The sequence below is a fragment of the Meriones unguiculatus genome, chromosome 4 (genome assembly GCF_030254825.1).
Source record: "Meriones unguiculatus strain TT.TT164.6M chromosome 4, Bangor_MerUng_6.1, whole genome shotgun sequence".
Taxonomy (NCBI): Eukaryota; Metazoa; Chordata; class Mammalia; order Rodentia; family Muridae; genus Meriones; species Meriones unguiculatus.
The window spans coordinates 96,914,520-96,930,807 of NC_083352.1; the positions used below are offsets into that span (position 1 = coordinate 96,914,520).

Here is a 16,288-nt window from a genome sequence, read left to right on the forward strand (position 1 = left end):
TTAAGTCTCTCGCTTGCTGCACACTTCCTCCACTCTCTCCAAGGACCTCAATTTGCCACAGAGTGTGATTAAAATGAATTAGTCTAAGCTGAGGAGCGCCACCATCAAAACTGTCAAACCCAACTAAATTAATTCATAGTTAAACAACCAGGCCGTAGCCTAACGCTTTTTAAATGAAACACTCCCAATGCCTTTGGGCTCTTTTCGATCTGAAGAGTGCTAACGTAGCTGCACAGGATGTTTAATCACAACACAAACTAGATTTTACCTTATCAGGCCCATGACAAGGCAGGGAGATGTTAAGAGGCGAGACGGGGGAGTCTTTGGTTAATTTAAATTTCTCAGTCTGCAGAGGCTACTGTAACAGGATTTGGCTAAGCAGGGAGCACAGGCCAGGTCACAGGCTTGCGGCAGAGACCAGGGAGCAGCAGCATCCCAAAAGAAACAATTCTTGGCGTAAAGATGGTGTGGGAACTCTTTATGAGCCTGACATTTGAAGGGGCCTCCATCCTCTTCTGACCTTGCTCCTGTTACCCTGTAGACACCTTTGAATTTAGCCCTCTTGAACGCTCAGCACCGTTTGGTCCTGGTAAGTAAGTGTCCTGCTCTTTACACAGGTCTCCAACAATGACGGTGACTTTGTTCTTGAAAGTCAGTACTTAAAAGCAGCAATTGGTGCATAGGGAAGGGTTTGGGGTGTGTGTGTGTGTGTGTGTGTTTGTGCGCGCGTACATGTGACTTTCCAGCAGCCTTGTGGGATCCCGAGATCCCAAACTTGGAGAATTTGAGTATACAAGTACTTCTGCATGTTTGTTTGTTTATTTTGTTTTTTCAAGACAGGGTTTCTCACTTTGTAGACCAGGCTGGTCTCAAACTCACAGAGATCTGCCTGCCTCTGCCCTGGCTAAATGTTTGTTTCTTAAAAGTGGGAGGCGGGGATGCAGAGGAGGGGAAAAGAGGGGAGGGGAGGAAAGGGTATGGAAGGGGAGGGGAGGGAATGAGAGATACTGACGAAATGGCCTCTTCACGGTTCTCTCCCCAGGAGAAGCAGTGCCCAAACTGGGAGTCGGCGAACTCGTGCAAGCCTCCAGCAGCGGCCACGCTGAAGTAGCCCCACACGTTCTTGTTGCTGCGGAAGTTCAGCTCCTGGACTGTCCCCGAGCTTGGCTTAAAGCCCTGCAGCCCAGACAGAAAAAGAAACGAGTAACAGAAGCAGTCGCTCCGGGTGCACTGTATCTTTGTGGCAGTTCAGTTCTGGGGAGGCCCAGGAGAGCCCTCAACAAGCAGAAGCGCGCGGCCATCAACAACCACAGACAACTACTGCCGCAGCCGTGAGCAAGTCCGCCCGGGGGCGTGTCCGCCTGTGGGTTTACCCAAATGAGCACCTGGTTAGAAAGAGAAACCTGCTTGCTTTGCCAACAGGAAAACATGGGTTTGAGCCCCAGAACCCACATAAAAAAAAAAAAAGCATGCACACAATTTCAGCACTGGAGGGGCAGAAACAGGCAGATCCCTGGGGCTCTGGTGTCCACATGCATGTGTACGCACACACATATGCACACACATATGCGCGCACGCGCACACACATATGCGCGCACGCGCACACACACACACACACACACGCATGAGCACGTGACTGTAAAGGAGCCAGGTATCTGGTACATGCCTGTATCTCAGCACCTGAGAGGTAGCATAGGAAGGTCAAGAGTTCAAGATCACCTTGGCTACGTAGTGAACTAGACACCAGCCTGGGCTATGTGAAAACCTTTCTCAAAAATCTCTCTTTTAAAATACAAAAGAGTACCAGGTGGTGGCGGCCACGCCTTTAATCCCAGCACTCAGGAGGCAGAGGCATGAGGATCTCTGTGAGTTGGAGGCCAGCCAGGTCTACAGCGTGTCTACAGCGTGAGTTCCAAAACAGTGAAAGCTACACACAGAGAAACTCTGTCTTATAAAAAAAAAAAAAAAAAGTGTATAAGAGCAAAGACAAAGAGTCAGGGTGGGGAGGCATCAGGGTGATGGGGTTGAACATGGTGACAGCCGTGGCTGCGGGAAGGTACTCCCAGGCTGTGTATGCTGGACACTTTCAATGACAGAATTTTAAGAAAGGAGTGGGAAAGGTCACACAGTGGTCAGGAGGACAGGCTGCTCCTGAAGAAAGCTGGATTTGGTTCCCAGCACCAACATGGTAGCTCATAAACATTTGTGACTCCAGTTCAGGGGATCAGACACCCTCTCTTGGCCTCCTCAGGTACCAGGCACACACATGGTGCACACACACGCATGTAAGCTGGGTATGGTAGCACATGGCTTTAATACCAGCACTCAGGAAATAGAAGAAGGAAGGAAGGAAGGAAGGAAGGAAGGAAGGAAGGAAGGAGGGAGGGAGGGAGGGAGGGAGGGAGGGAGGGAGGGAGGGAGGGAGGAAGGTGGAAGGAAGGAAGGAAGGAAGGAAGGAAGGAAGGAAGGAAGGTGGAAGGAAGGAAGGAAGGAGGAAGGAAGGTGGAAGGAAGGAAGGAAGGAAGGAAGGAAGGAAGGAAGGTGGAAGGAAGGAAGGAAGGAAGGAAAGTGAAAGCCCATTAGATGGCTCAGTGGGAAAAGGCAAAACATCCTAACTTGAGTTCCATCCCCGACCCTTCCTGGTAGAAGGAAAGAACTGACTCTCACAGGTTCTGACCTCCATGTGCTCACTGTGGTTCCCGTGCTCACAAACAATAAGTAAATATTTTAAAGATCATTTTTTGAAATGTGATCCTCGGGATGTGGCTAAATGTCCCACGGCGCTGTTCACCACAGCCAGTGTTTGGTTTACAGCCAAAGACCCAACCAGAAAAACAGGCTCACCTCAAGTTCCTTCAGCATGGTAAGGTTTAAACATCACACCGTCTCACACACACACACACACACACACACATGGGAACATGACACCCCCCTATCATGCCAATTAAAAATATCATTGAACCTGGGACAGGTGGCGCATGCCTTTAACCCCAGCAGTTGGGAGGCAGAGGCAAGCGGATCTCTGTGAATTTGAGGCCAGCCTGGTCTACACAGTGAGTCTAGGACAGCCAGGCTGGCTGTATACACCCAGCATGTGGAGAGTCAGGGGTGGCTTGGCTGATGCCAGCAGGCTATAATATGACCACCAGCACCAGTGTGGTCATGGGAATAGCGAGCTGTGTGAAGGGTCTCGCTGAAGCCTGGCATACACTGTACATCCAGCAAGCCTGACACCATGACACATACAGTCTACCAATGCCATGACACACAGCCTCCACCCTCAGCTTCCTGTGTATAAGCTGGGAAGCCTGGGTGCTGTACCCTCTCCAAGGCAAAGACCACGGCCCACCCTCTGGTGGGAGTCTGCACTTAGTGGACACACGGGACCCCACACTTGCCTCATCTGGGTTCTCGCTGGTGATCCTGGCCGCGATGACGTGGCCCCGGGGGATGGGAGGGCTCAAAGGGTTCTCAAAAGAGATGGGGGCCACTCCCCAGGGGGACTCTCCATACAGAAGGCGTATGTCCTTCAGCCGGTGCAGGGGCACACCCATGGCGATCTAAACGGAAAAACCCATCCCACAGGTCAGTACGCTAGGATCCTGGCCCGGAAACACTGAGGGCAACAGGACAGGTGGTGTAGGAAGAGGCTCAGTCAACAATTTCAGATATACAGAGCCCAGAACGTCCAGACAGTGCTGTGTGCAGGGAAACAGGGAAGGAGAGAAAGTCCACTGATCCTGGCACCACATGCTTGAAATCCAGTACTCAGGAAGCTGAGGCAGGGGGACCACAAGTCCCAGGCCACACTGGAATAGCCTGTCTGGAGTGGGAGGGGGATGGGTGAGGAAAAGGGGGAGGCACAAGGCTCAGCTCCTGCAGAGCAAATTCTAAGGCTGTGTGTGAAGCATCATGCCAGGGGAGCTCTGTGCTTAAGTAAGGGGATAGCCATAGAGAGAAGCCACGGAAAGATGCCACGGGCCTGGTCGGAAGGTCACAGAGGCTTCATGAAATCTACAGTAAAAGCCCAGGCATATCAGAGGGTTCACTTAAGCACATTGTAGAATTTGGTATCTCAAAAGGATGCCAGAATGTCCTGCAAAAATATTTAGTGGGGGCCTGGAGAGCTGGCTCAGAGGTTAAGAGCACTGGCTGCTCTTCCAGAGGTCCTAAGTTCAATTCCCAGCACTCACATGGTGACTCACAACCATCTACAATGAGATCTGGTGCCCTCTTCTGGTGTACAGGCAAATATGCAGTACAGAACACTATATATAATAAATAAATATTAAAAAAATATTTAGTGTGAATAGAACCAGAAAGAAATAATCAAGCAAATCCAAACTGAGGGACATTCAACCCAAATGGGCAAATACACTTATGGTGGGCCACTGAGGGGGCTCACCCAGACAAAGGTGACTGCTGCCAAGCCTGATGGCCTGAGTTCAATTCCCAGGACCCACACGAGGAAAGGAGGGAGCCTACAAAACATCCTCTCACATGACATGACATGCTCGTATTCGCATACACAAAACAAATCAATCTCTTAAAGGAAATCACTGATGTCATATGTGGCCCTGGGTTCCATGACCAGCACCCCCAAAAAGGTCAGTCTTAAGAATGAAAAAGCAAATGACTGGGGAATGTTCCAGATGTAAGAGTGAACATAGCAGCAGGGTGCGGTGGCACACGCCTTTAATGCCAGCACTCGGGAGGCAGAGGCAGGCAGATATCTGTGAGTTTGAGGCCAGCCTGGTCTACAAAGGGAGTCTGGGACAGCCAGGGCTACACAGAGAAACCCTGTCTCAAAACAAACACACGAACAACAGCAAAGAGTGAACAGAACAACCCAAGGGGACGCACACCCGGGCTGGATCTCCCACGGGCTACAACTGTTTTCCGGGATTGCCACAGAACACCTTGTCCCTGTCCAGCTGCATTCGGGGGCCAGTCACAAAGGTTCAGCCTCACCTGTTCCTTTGTAACCCTCTCTGCCTCTCCCTTTCCCAGAATTCAGGCCACACATCCCCAACAGAGGTGAGAAACTGTGCCAGAGCCTGCTGATACATGTATGTTCCTACCCAGTACCTGACTCTTTGGACTGACTCCAGGATAGACTCTGCTAACCCAGCCATGTTTTTAACTTCTGACATGAGATCAGTATATTCAGGTGCTCTGGCCATAGACAAGCTACCTTTCCAAGGGAAGGCACACACTCTCTCTTTTCTCTCTCTCCTCTCTCTCACCCTCTTTCCTCTCTCTCCTCTCTCTTACCCTCTCTCCTCTCTCTTGCTCTCTCCCCCTCCCCTTCTCCCTTTTTTCCTCTCCCTCCCTCCCTCTCCCACCCCAGAAGGTCCCCTCATGCTGCACTCTCCCATCTCAAAGCTCAATCAAGTCCCTTTGGTTGTGGCGCCCCATTCCTAAAAAGCCTAGGTCTAGAAGGATCTACTTTCCCAAACCCGGGTGGGAGCAGCTGCCTGGGGTGAGGAACAGCTACCTGAGGTGCCTCACCAGGGAGAACACGTCCTGCCCAGGGCCCTCTTAGTAGACTGTTAGCTTCCTGAATTCCCCAGGGGGTCCTGCCTAACGGCCTGTATGCCTGACCTAAGGCTCTCCCACCCGGGGCTCGGGGAAGCTTCCTCAGGCCCTCACCTGCAGCTGTGCAGCAGGCAGGTTGACGTCCGCGATCATTTCGGTGCACGGATGCTCCACCTGCAAGCGTGGGTTCAGCTCCAAGAAGTGGAAGCTGCCGTCCTGGCTGTACAGGTACTCCACGGTCCCGGCGCTCACGTAGCCCACCGTCTTGGCCAGGAGGACGGCGCACTGCAGAGACAGAGGCCCAGGGCTTCCAGAAGCTCCGTCAGGTCACTATGAGCGGCAGCACCGTTCCCTCCCCCACGCATGCCGAGGACCTGCCGCATGGGAGTCCTCAGTGACCAAGCACATCCCTGAGATGCTGAGACCACCCTCCCCACACACACAGTGGGCTCTCTGCCACACCCATGCCTTCCAGCCACCATGGCTGTAGCCGGTTTCTGGCGAGCTCCCCCAAAGGCACCTGTTCCATAAACTCAAACACGGCAGGAGCAGCGATGGTGGCTGGTGCCTCCTCGATGATCTTCTGGTGCCGCCTCTGGATGGAGCAGTCCCGTCCGAACAGGGACACGGCGTTTCCATAGTGATCGGCCAGGACCTGGACCTCCAGGTGCCGTGCATTCTGGGCCAGCTTCATGAGAAAGATGGGTGAGCCCGGGATCTCACTCTGCACCTGTCGGGGAAGCAACGGTGGAGACTGACCTTGGAGAATCCGGCTCTGGAAGCTTCTGGAAGCTTCAGAAGGGCCCATTAAACACTGCAGCCAAATGCTGTAAGAGGGCAGCATTTCCCCCCACTGAGTGGCACAAGGAGGTCCACACGTGTAATCTCAGCACCCAAGAGGCTTGGTGATAAGGCAGGGAGACCGTCATAAGTTTAGAGCCAACCTCGGCTACACGAGGAATTCAAGACTAGCCACAGCTACACAGAAAGTTGAAGGCCAGGTTAGGCTACACAGCAAAAACAAACAGACAACAAAACCCCACTCACTGAGTTTTGTTTTCTGGGGGTGCAGCAGGCAGCGTGCTGAGGATAATTAATGCATTGTACACTTGAAATTTGCTCAAAGAAGTCTCAGCATTCTCCACAAACACACGCTAAGCATGTGAGAGGAGTTAACTTGACCCAGCAAATAAATACACGCAGGACAGAGCAGCACGCCAGCAGCTTAGACACGGACAGCTTTATCTGTTGATATAGATCCACAGAGGGGTGGGGAAGGCTGGCAAGCTCCTTCCCTCTGCTAGGATCGTTTCCCGCCTCTGAGCACACAGGAACTATGCCTGCTGCAGTTCAAGGTTTCCGGGCATTCCTCCTGAGGGCCTGCTCGGCTCCGCAGACACACCCTGGCGGTGAAACCACCATCAGGGTATGGCACTCAGGCAAGCTGAGAGCAGAAACGCAGAAGCCCTTTGCTAGCAAGTTCTCAAGGTGTATTTGTCAGGGTGTGCAAAGTGTGTGGGTTTAACTAAGTCCTTCTCGGGGAGCTCCTGCTGCTGTTTGACACAGTCTCCCTGTAGCTGAAGCTGGCTTTGGACTCCCTGTGTGGACTAGTGTGGCCTTGTACCCCTGATTCTAGCTCCAGTTCTAGGCCATCTCTGGCCTCTGTAGGCACCAGGCAGGCCTGTGGTGCACAGGCGTACAGGCAGAGAAAACACCATCCACATAAACTAAACCTTAAGAAAAAGAAAAAGCGTTGAGGTTATCTGAAGCCACAAAACCCTTCTCAAAAGGGGGGGCGGGGCAGGAAACTGAAGGCAGAGTGTTCACAGAGTGCACAGCCCTGGCTCGGTCTCCTTCACCCAAAGAAGAAGGCTGATCAGTACAATTAAACACACAGTCGGGTCTATGCTGGAGTGCTGATGAAAGGCGGTGTTCGGTGTTCGCAGAGGAAACTTGCTACAAGCAAGTAAACACAGAAGCCATGCCTACACGGAAACTGAGCATCTATACACTTGAAAACATAAACCCCAACCCATAAGGTTTACAAAATATCCTGTGCAAACAGAGAAACCTTAACGCACAGACCCACCCATCTCAAGAAAGGCTGCAAAGGCGGCAGGAGTCATGGGCTTGTGAGAGCCACAAAGGCACATCTGGTTCAAACTATGAAGTGACGTGTGGCTCAGTGGCAGATGGCATGCCTAGAAGGTGCGAGACCCTGGGTTCCCGCCGCAGCATCACCACCAGTGGGGGACGGGGGTAGGAAGGAAGGAAGGAAAGCTGGGGAGGTGGCTCAGTGATATGGGGAACTAAGTTCAAATCCCAGAACCCACATAAAGAGTAGTGCAGTGGGGTCTGGAGAGATGGCTCAGAGGTTAAGTGCACTGGCTGCTCTTCCAGAGGTCCTGAGTTCAATTCCCTGCAACCACATGTTGGCTCACAACCAGCTACATGGGGATCTGATGCTCTCTTCTGGCATGCAGGTGTATGTGGAGATAGAGTACTCATCTATATTATATAAAAACAATAAAAAGAGTAGTGAAGTGAATGAATGTCTGTAATCCCAACATCCACTACAGAGAGACAGGGGGTGGGGACAGGGGGGATCCCTGGCCCAGCATCTACTACAGAGAGACGGGGGATGGAAACAGGAGGAGCCCTGGAAGGTCATAGACAACCAGGCTAGTGCGTCAGCAGCCTGTCTCAAACAGGAGGAGGACTGACAAGTCAGGGTACCCTTCCTGGAGCTTCGGCTGCTTTGTGGGTTCTTCTTTCTTCCATCCTTCTCTACCCTTTCAGCCCCCTAACACTAGGTAAGAGAGAAGAGGGGATAGAGAGGAAAGGAAAGAGATCCCTGAATAAAGTCAGCGACTTCCTGATTGGCGGGGTGGGGGTAGGACAAGTTTGATCTTGGCCATCAGGTACCTGATTTCTTCCTGTTGTTTCTTCTTTGTGCACGACTACTTCACAAACGGCACCAACCAACCCACACCCTCTCAGGGTCCTAGCATTTGCATACCCTCTGAAAAGTCCCCACAACATTTCCAAACAATCACACAGACTATCTGCAGCTGGCAAAGTCAGGCCCATATCGGAGCACCAGGCAAATCACGGTTGCTGTGGACAACCTGAAGCAGCCCCATATCCCACACCCGGGATTAAAACAAAAACACACTCTTACAATATTTCTGTGCTTTTTAAAGAAACCAAAATTCTCACTACAGTATCCCCTGACCTCCTTCAGCGCTGACACTTGCATGCTCGCACACACACACTCACTCACACCATACAACACACACACACACAGCAATAACAAAACCAGCTCTACGCCTAGCTCCTGCGTGTGTCATCCCTGACCCTAGAAGGCATTACTAATCACAGCAATCAGCCAACCGTGAACTGCAGCAACCCCAAAGGCAGGGAAGGCATGGGCGAGAAGGCTCACTTGTCTGAAAAGCATGGGGAAGTCCTCTGCGCTCTCGGCCTTGCGGATACCTTTCCCTCCTCCACCTTCCGAGGCCTTGATCATCAACGGGAATCCGATCTTCTCTGCTGCCTGAGGGGAAAGCACAGAGAGGCCCCATTAAAGGTGGGACAGTCCAGTACCAGGGTGGGGGGAAGGCCGAGTCACGCCCGCCTGTAGCTACCACGACAGCCCTGCACACTCCCCAGCTACCTCCAAGCCTTCATCCACATCCTTCACGCAGCCTCGGCTGTAGACATCTTCGGGGACGCTGATGCATTTGCCCTGCTGCCGACTGTCCTCCGTCCACTCCACCGTGAGACCTGAGGGCGACAGAGAGCGCCGTGTCCTCCTGAGGACAGCAGGAACACAGGCCAACGGCCACAGAGTGCCTCAGGACCCTGACCGGAGTCAAAGCTTCAGGAACATACACAGGGCTGGAGTGTACTCAGTGCTGTGAGTCCTTGCTGCTCCTCCAGAAGACCCGGGTTCGCGCCCAGCACCCAAGTCAGGGAGCTCCCAGCAGCCTGTAACTCCAGCTGGAAAGGGTCTGTCAGCTTCTGAACTCCGCAGGCACTGTATACACACACACACACACACACACACACACATACACACACACACACACACACTAATGACTTTTTCCACCTTTAAATCTCTAAAAGGAAACACACAGAGGGAGAGGAACCTGAACCTAGGCCGAGTCCCCGTCTACCCTAAGCCACTCCTCGAGGACCGCTGCTTTCCAAAACCACTCGAAGATTTAACAAACTGTCCATCCCGGAAAGTCTGCAGCCTTTAAAGGAAAAAATAACCACACTCAATAGCAAAACCTTGACTGTTTCTCCTTTTGTTTTTTATAATCTGCCCTGGAAGTTCTACTCTGGGGGTTTATCCAGAGACGATTAAAATCACATATATTAACTGTAGGATTATCCAAGCCTCACGTGCCGTTGGAATCTTCAAGTTACAAATAAAATAGGAGGCGGCCTAGGTTGTAAAACTGCAGACAGCGGTGTCGTGAATAACCACGTATCCAACAGGATAACATCTGTCCCCGGGGGTGGGGTCTCAAGCCTGTGAGCCCAGCTACTCAGGGTCTGGGCAGGAGGACGGTGAGTTCTGAGCCAGCCTGACAACCCGAGCCCATCGAAGAACCAACACAAAGGGTCAGGAAGGAGCTCAGGGGTACAGTGTTCATACATGCGCAAGGGTCTGGGTTCCATCCCCAGGACCACAAAACCACAGAGTCACAGCACGTGGGCGGCTCAGATGCTGCAAAGTCTATTTACTGGGACAGGCTACGACCGACCGCAAAAGAAGTCACCAGTGTGCAGCGTACATCCGGGGCTCGCCCTGGGGCACCCAGACAATTCTCCCGGCCCCACGTCCCATCTACCTCAACACGGGAGGGCTGAGATTGCAGGTATGCACCACGGCACCCCGCCTGCGGTGGGCTTCAGGGATCTAAGCCAACCAGGCAGCAAACACTTTCACGCACTGAGCCGTCTCCCCGGCCAGATCTGGCTTTTAACAGGGCGTGTGTAGAAAATGGCCGAAGAGGAGACATTCAGAGTGCCAGACAGGGCTCAACACTGGATCACACATGACTCTTCTTTCTTCTTCTTCTTTTGGGTGTGTGCTAGTGTGTGTTTGTGTTAGTGTGTATGTTAGTGTATGTATGTACGTTAGTGCAAGTATTAAAGTATGTGTATATGTGTGTAAGTGTATGTATGCGTGTTAGACTGTGTGTGAGTGTGTGTGTGTGTGTGTGTAAGTATGCGTGTATGTGTTAGTGCAAGTTTTAGAATGTATGTATGTGTGTGTAAATATGAGTATGTGTGTATATTAGTGTGCATGTATGTTAGTGCAAGTGTTGGAGCATATGTGTGCAAGTGCGTGAGTATGTGTGTAAGTGTGTGTATGTGTGTGTATGTGTGTATGAAGGGGCGGTGGCATTTTGAGCCTGGTCTCACACAGTAGCCTAGGTTAGCCTGAGACTCACCCAAGCCTCCTGCACGCTGGGCTGACAGACAGGAGCCACTACACTTTCATAGCTCTCCTGTGTTCTGGGTCCGATACAGTGAAGTCACAGCTCATCTGTCGAAATGTTTCAGCAAGAGACCTTCTCAGATGCATTCCCACCGCCCTCGGGGCTGGGCCCTTACCGCTTCCGCTCCAGGGCAGGGTTGGAATCTGCAGCGTCTGGGCGACGATGGTGGAGGCGATCTTGTCTCCCAGGGCCCACATGGCCTCACTGGGGGGACCTGCGGGGCAGGACGGGAGGACGGAAGGGAGTCAGCCACCGACAGGAAGAGCCCAGTGCCGGCCCGGGGCACAGTGGCGGGGCCAGGGAGATGGAGGAAAGCTCCCGGCCCTGCTCCCTCTCGCTCAGGGGCCGCCAGTCTGCTCCTGTGCAAGCCAACACCCACAGTTTAGACTGTGACCTGATCCAGGTGAAAATCAAGCTGTGCGGCAGAGGCAAAACTCACTTGGGAAAGAACTGAAAACCTGCAGGAAGGAGGCAAACTAGGGCTCAGAGAGCCAGACCGTGGCACAGCGGGCATTCCCTGTGATGGGCTCAGCCGTGGGCAGTCAGCCTCTCTCATGAAGGTCTCCATTTTTGAGGGGACGCTCAGCTCTGTTCCACTCTGAATCTAGCACAGAGTTCAACAACTGCAAAAGGGGAAGATTCTTGATTGCATCTGGACCAAACCTGTACGGACTTTTTTTCTTGTCTTGACTCCTAACTCATATTACGTCACCCAGCCTGGACGATGAACCAGGCTACAAGTACTTAAATACAAAGAGCCCGTGCAAAGGCCACCGTGCCATTTTACAGACGGGCATGGATGTCTGTGGGTGATCCTAGAACCCAAACCCTGAGGACATGGGGACTGCCTGTGTGTGTACAAAGTTGACTACCACGCCCACAAGTAAAAATCCTGAAACCCACATACCAGACGTCAGGCTAAGAGAGTCGTTTTACCTAACAGAAAGTGGGGGGGTTCTATTCCTGCAAACAGCCGCCCAAAGATATGGCCCTCCCAGACAGGTGACCCTTGGCCGACTTGGCTGGTACCTTACTCTCAGCAGAAACATGAGCACGGGGTGCTGCCGGCCACAGCATCACTCCCTGCAGTTGCCACAGCCACTCACTCACTGTCCTCCACCCCGGCTCGTCTGCCCCTCGTCACGAAGCAAACTGATCTCCACTTGGAAGAACCGTTCAAGACAGAGACCCTGACCCAGCGCCATCCCCCCTGAATCTGATGGGGGGGTTGGGGCACACCCTACCTAGGAAAGCAATCTCGTGCTTGCACAGCAGCTCCGGAAGCTTGGGGTTTTCCGAAGCGTGTCCCCAGCCAGCCCACACGGCCTGCAAACACAGAGAGGGGTAAACGGAGGTCCCCCCAGGCCCCACCCATCCAGCCATCACCAATGGCATCCCCACCAGGCCATCCCCACCCCCATGGCCACCCTTGGGCGCTGAAAACCGTCACCTGCACAGGGATTCTCTTGGCGATGTCTATGATCAGCTCCACGTTGGCGTAGTTGTTGTTATTGGGGCCTCCCGGGACAGGCACGTACTGATCCGCCATCTTGATGTACTCTGCAATCAAGCCGGAGAAAGTGGAAAGAACCAGGGACAGACAGGTCACCCACAGAACGGGGAAGTGTGGCACACTCCCCCCCCATGAGAAGCACGACTGTGAAGATGATGCAGTGACAACCGGTGACGTGCACAAGACCAGAAGGAAACCAGGAGTTTTCGTTATAGGACAATAGTTGCGCTTTAGAAATACAAGGGGCAAGGTAGGGATGGGGCTGGTTCTACTTAAGGCTTGTCTTGATGTATTATCAGTAAACAGTACAGTATTTGCTGGTTTGGAGACCGGGTCTCTTGCAGCCCAGGCTAGCCTCAACTCATATAGCCAAGAATGAACCTTGAACTTCTGCGTTTCCTGCCCGTGCCTCCCAAGCACAGGAATTATAGGAATATGTCACCATGCCTGGTTTTGTGTGTGTGTGTGTGTGTGTGTGTGTGTGTTGTGAGGACTTGAACCTAGGGCTCCATGCACGCCATCTTGTTTGTTTGCTTTTGTTTTTGAAGCAGGATTTTCGTATCCAGATTAGCCTTGAAAGCTTGATCCTCCTGCCTCAGCTTCCCAAGGGGCCCCCCAGGTGTGGACAGAATTCTTTCCTTAGAAAGCCACTCATGATAAAGAGCAAAGAATGATGTGGGAGGATGGTCACCAAGCAGTGTTTGGACCATAAATTCAGACCCAACCCAAAGACAAAGGTTGATCCATCAGACTTCAGAATTCCCCAAGATCCTGAAAATGTCTGCAGTGGAGGTCCCAGGTACAGGCAGAAAGAAAGCCAAGCCTGGCTGCTCCTCCCCCCACAGACATCCCCCACACACACCCCCACTCCCCCACCCCATGCTGCTCCCAGTGTCTGCCCAGCCATGAGCACCAACCCCTGGGGAGGCCCCAGGGATGCAGGGAGCCGTCTTCAGCCACCTTGCCTTCCTTAAAGGAGATAAACACAGCTGAGGACTGGGCTCCGTGCCAGAGGAGACTGAACTCGGTTCTCCCTGAGAAGCATGGGGGCTGCAGAGAGGAAGGTGGGGTTCAGCAAGGTACAAAGTGCTTGCTCTGAGGAGCAGTTCCAGGGAGTAATCCTGCCGTGAGAGCAGCGTATGAGTGGTTCAGGACCCAAGACTGGGCCCCAGACTTAGAGAGCAAGAGGTCCAAACTGGAGCCAGAGCCAACAGGAGTCAAGCTATGCGGAGGACGTGAGTGAGTGTGACAGGAGGCCTCACAGGAGCTTGCCAGGAGCTGGCTATGGGATGCTAGGCAAGTGATGAACGTACGTCCCTGTGCCTCCACTGTTGTAGCTGTTAAATGGGACCAAGCAACAAGCCCGGCCATGTGTGTGCCGAGCCAAGCTGAGCCAAGCAGAGCCCATGTTCCAGCGGGACTGGGGACAATGCTGAGGTTGCCAACACCAGGAAGAGCACTGGGGGCTCTGAGGCACACAGGAGGCAGGACCTGACTCCCACCCTCAAAGGTCACTTTGGATGCTGAGTGGAGAAGGGTTTATAAAAGGATTTAGAGGCAAATTGCTGACAGTGACTTTACAGAAATTAACAAATAAAACAGCACACTTGGCTGCAGGAGAAACAGCTAAGAAATGATTGTGGGGATGAAAGGGTGCGGGTTGCAAGAATGAGAGAGAAGTGGGGAAGAGGAAGGAACAAAAATTAATTGTGCTTAAAGTTGCCATGATGCCCACTAGGGTGTATGGTAAAGATAGGTCACACACACACACACACACACACACACAAACACGCATGCACATGGGTGCACTGAAAAAAAAAAAAACACCACCAACTACACATAAACTCGAGCTAGTGGAAGACCCTATCTCTGGGGCCCGGGACGGACCTGGCAGGGCAGGGTGGAGGAGGTGCGGCAGGCAGAGCTGAGAGGTAAACTTCAGCTACCTGCATTGGCCTTCAGGTCCTCAGGTGTCACCATGACCACGAACCGGATGGCACGCTCATTACGGAACATCTCGTAGGCCCAGCGGCGGATGGAGCGCATGCACTTGACTGCAGCAATGCCGTTGTTGGCAATGAGCACCTGGTGAAAACACCAGGAGAGGAGTCACTTCCTTGGGGTCAGCCAGGGTCAGAGCCGGGGCGCGAATCCAGAGCTCTCCAAGCCCATCCTCAAAGCGCCCTTCTGCTTCGCCTGCATCGTAAAGGCTCTGATTCGTTGTTTTTTTTTTTTTAATGATCATCAGGAATGGGGGAGGGGGAAGAGAGGCAGGTGTATCTCTGTGAGTTCAAGGCCAGCCTGGTCTACAGAGTGAGTCCAGGACAGCCAAGGCTACACAGAGAAAGCCTGTCTCAATCATTCAATAACATATATTCATATTTTATGAATAATATAATATGTAATGTGCATATATTAATATAATATTATTGTCCACAGACTTCCATGTGTACATAGTGATATATTAATGTGCAATATATTAATAGCTAACAAAATAGATGCATATATGTAATAGGTGTGTTATGATAGTATCATACATTAATATATGTGTTAATATATCTATAGATTAATAATATGTTATTATATAATGTGTTTCTGATCTATTTATAACAAAACAGAATTACATTAATAATATAAGAATAATATCTCATGCTTGCCATGAGATAGGGATGGGGGAGTTCCGCAAGGCTCCACCCCTAGAGGAAGAAGCCAGCGGCTGGGCTGCCGAGAGAGGAGAATCAGTCTCCCCTGGGGCTGAGCTGCTTCCTGTGTAAGTTGTCCAGTCCCAAGCAGTAGTAACTCTGGGAACCTGTAAATATGAACACTAAATGGACGCAGTAGGGTGTGTGTGTGTGTGTGTGTGTGTGTGTGTGAATTAAAGAAGAGGTCGTGATTTGGGGGAGGGGACACAGAAGAATTAAAGGCAGAAATGAAGGGTAATGCAGTATGGATACAGTGCTATGGGTGACGGTCTCAAAAAGAAACCCCTTTAGCAATGATTATCCTTTTGTGTGTGTGGGTTTGTTTTGTGTTTTGTTTTTGGGGACAGGGTTTCTCTGTGTAGCCCTGGCTGTCCTGGAACTCACTTTGTAGACCAGGCTGTCCTGGAACTCAGAGATCTGCCTGCCTCTGCCTCCTGAGTGCTGGGATTATAGGCACACTCAGTAACAATAACTACACACACATGATATATGAGTTAAGGACATAGCTCAGTGGTATTTACATAGCATTAAGTTTGATTGTCCATTACTGAAGAAAGACAGTTAATTAGTTGGAATCTCCCAGGCCTGGAGAGATGGCTCAGGGGTTAAGAGCACTGGCTGCTCTTTCAGAGAACCTGGATTCATCTCTCAGCACCCACACAGCAGCGCTTACATGATCATCTGTAACTCCAGTTCCAGGAGATCCAACGCCCTCTTCTGGCCTCTGCAAGAACTGCATGCACATGGCGCATATACACACACACAGGCAAAATACCCACACACATAAAGTAAGAATACATAACTCTTCTGAGAGAGTATAATGGTGAAGACCTTTAATCTCAGCACTCTGGAGGAAGAGGCAGGCAGAACTCTGAGTCTGAGGCCAGCCTGGTCTACATAGTGAGTTCTAGGACAGCCAGGGCTACATAGTGAGACTGTCTTAAAAAAAAAAATCCAGGCACAGTCTAGGAACTGAAGAAGAACTTTCAGCTACACGATGAGACTCTGTCTCGAAAGAA

The 16,288-nt window shown here is 51.7% G+C and overlaps 1 protein-coding gene across 5 annotated transcripts in view; it reads right to left on the reverse strand.

Moving 5' to 3' along the window:
* The window catches only part of Acacb (acetyl-CoA carboxylase beta), a 104,597-nt gene that overhangs the window by 50,088 nt on the left and 38,221 nt on the right, over window positions 1-16,288 (reverse strand). For all 5 annotated transcript variants that reach the window (XM_021634699.2, XM_060382581.1, XM_060382580.1 and 2 more), the window contains 10 exons: window positions 14,514-14,652; window positions 12,505-12,614; window positions 12,299-12,380; window positions 11,170-11,268; window positions 9,215-9,324; window positions 8,984-9,094; window positions 6,059-6,268; window positions 5,653-5,823; window positions 3,399-3,560; window positions 1,013-1,176 (listed from right to left, as the gene is read on the reverse strand). In XM_021634699.2, the coding sequence (XP_021490374.1) occupies window positions 1,013-1,176; window positions 3,399-3,560; window positions 5,653-5,823; window positions 6,059-6,268; window positions 8,984-9,094; window positions 9,215-9,324; window positions 11,170-11,268; window positions 12,299-12,380; window positions 12,505-12,614; window positions 14,514-14,652 (1,358 nt within the window). The remainder of the gene's footprint in view (window positions 1-1,012; window positions 1,177-3,398; window positions 3,561-5,652; window positions 5,824-6,058; window positions 6,269-8,983; window positions 9,095-9,214; window positions 9,325-11,169; window positions 11,269-12,298; window positions 12,381-12,504; window positions 12,615-14,513; window positions 14,653-16,288) is intronic.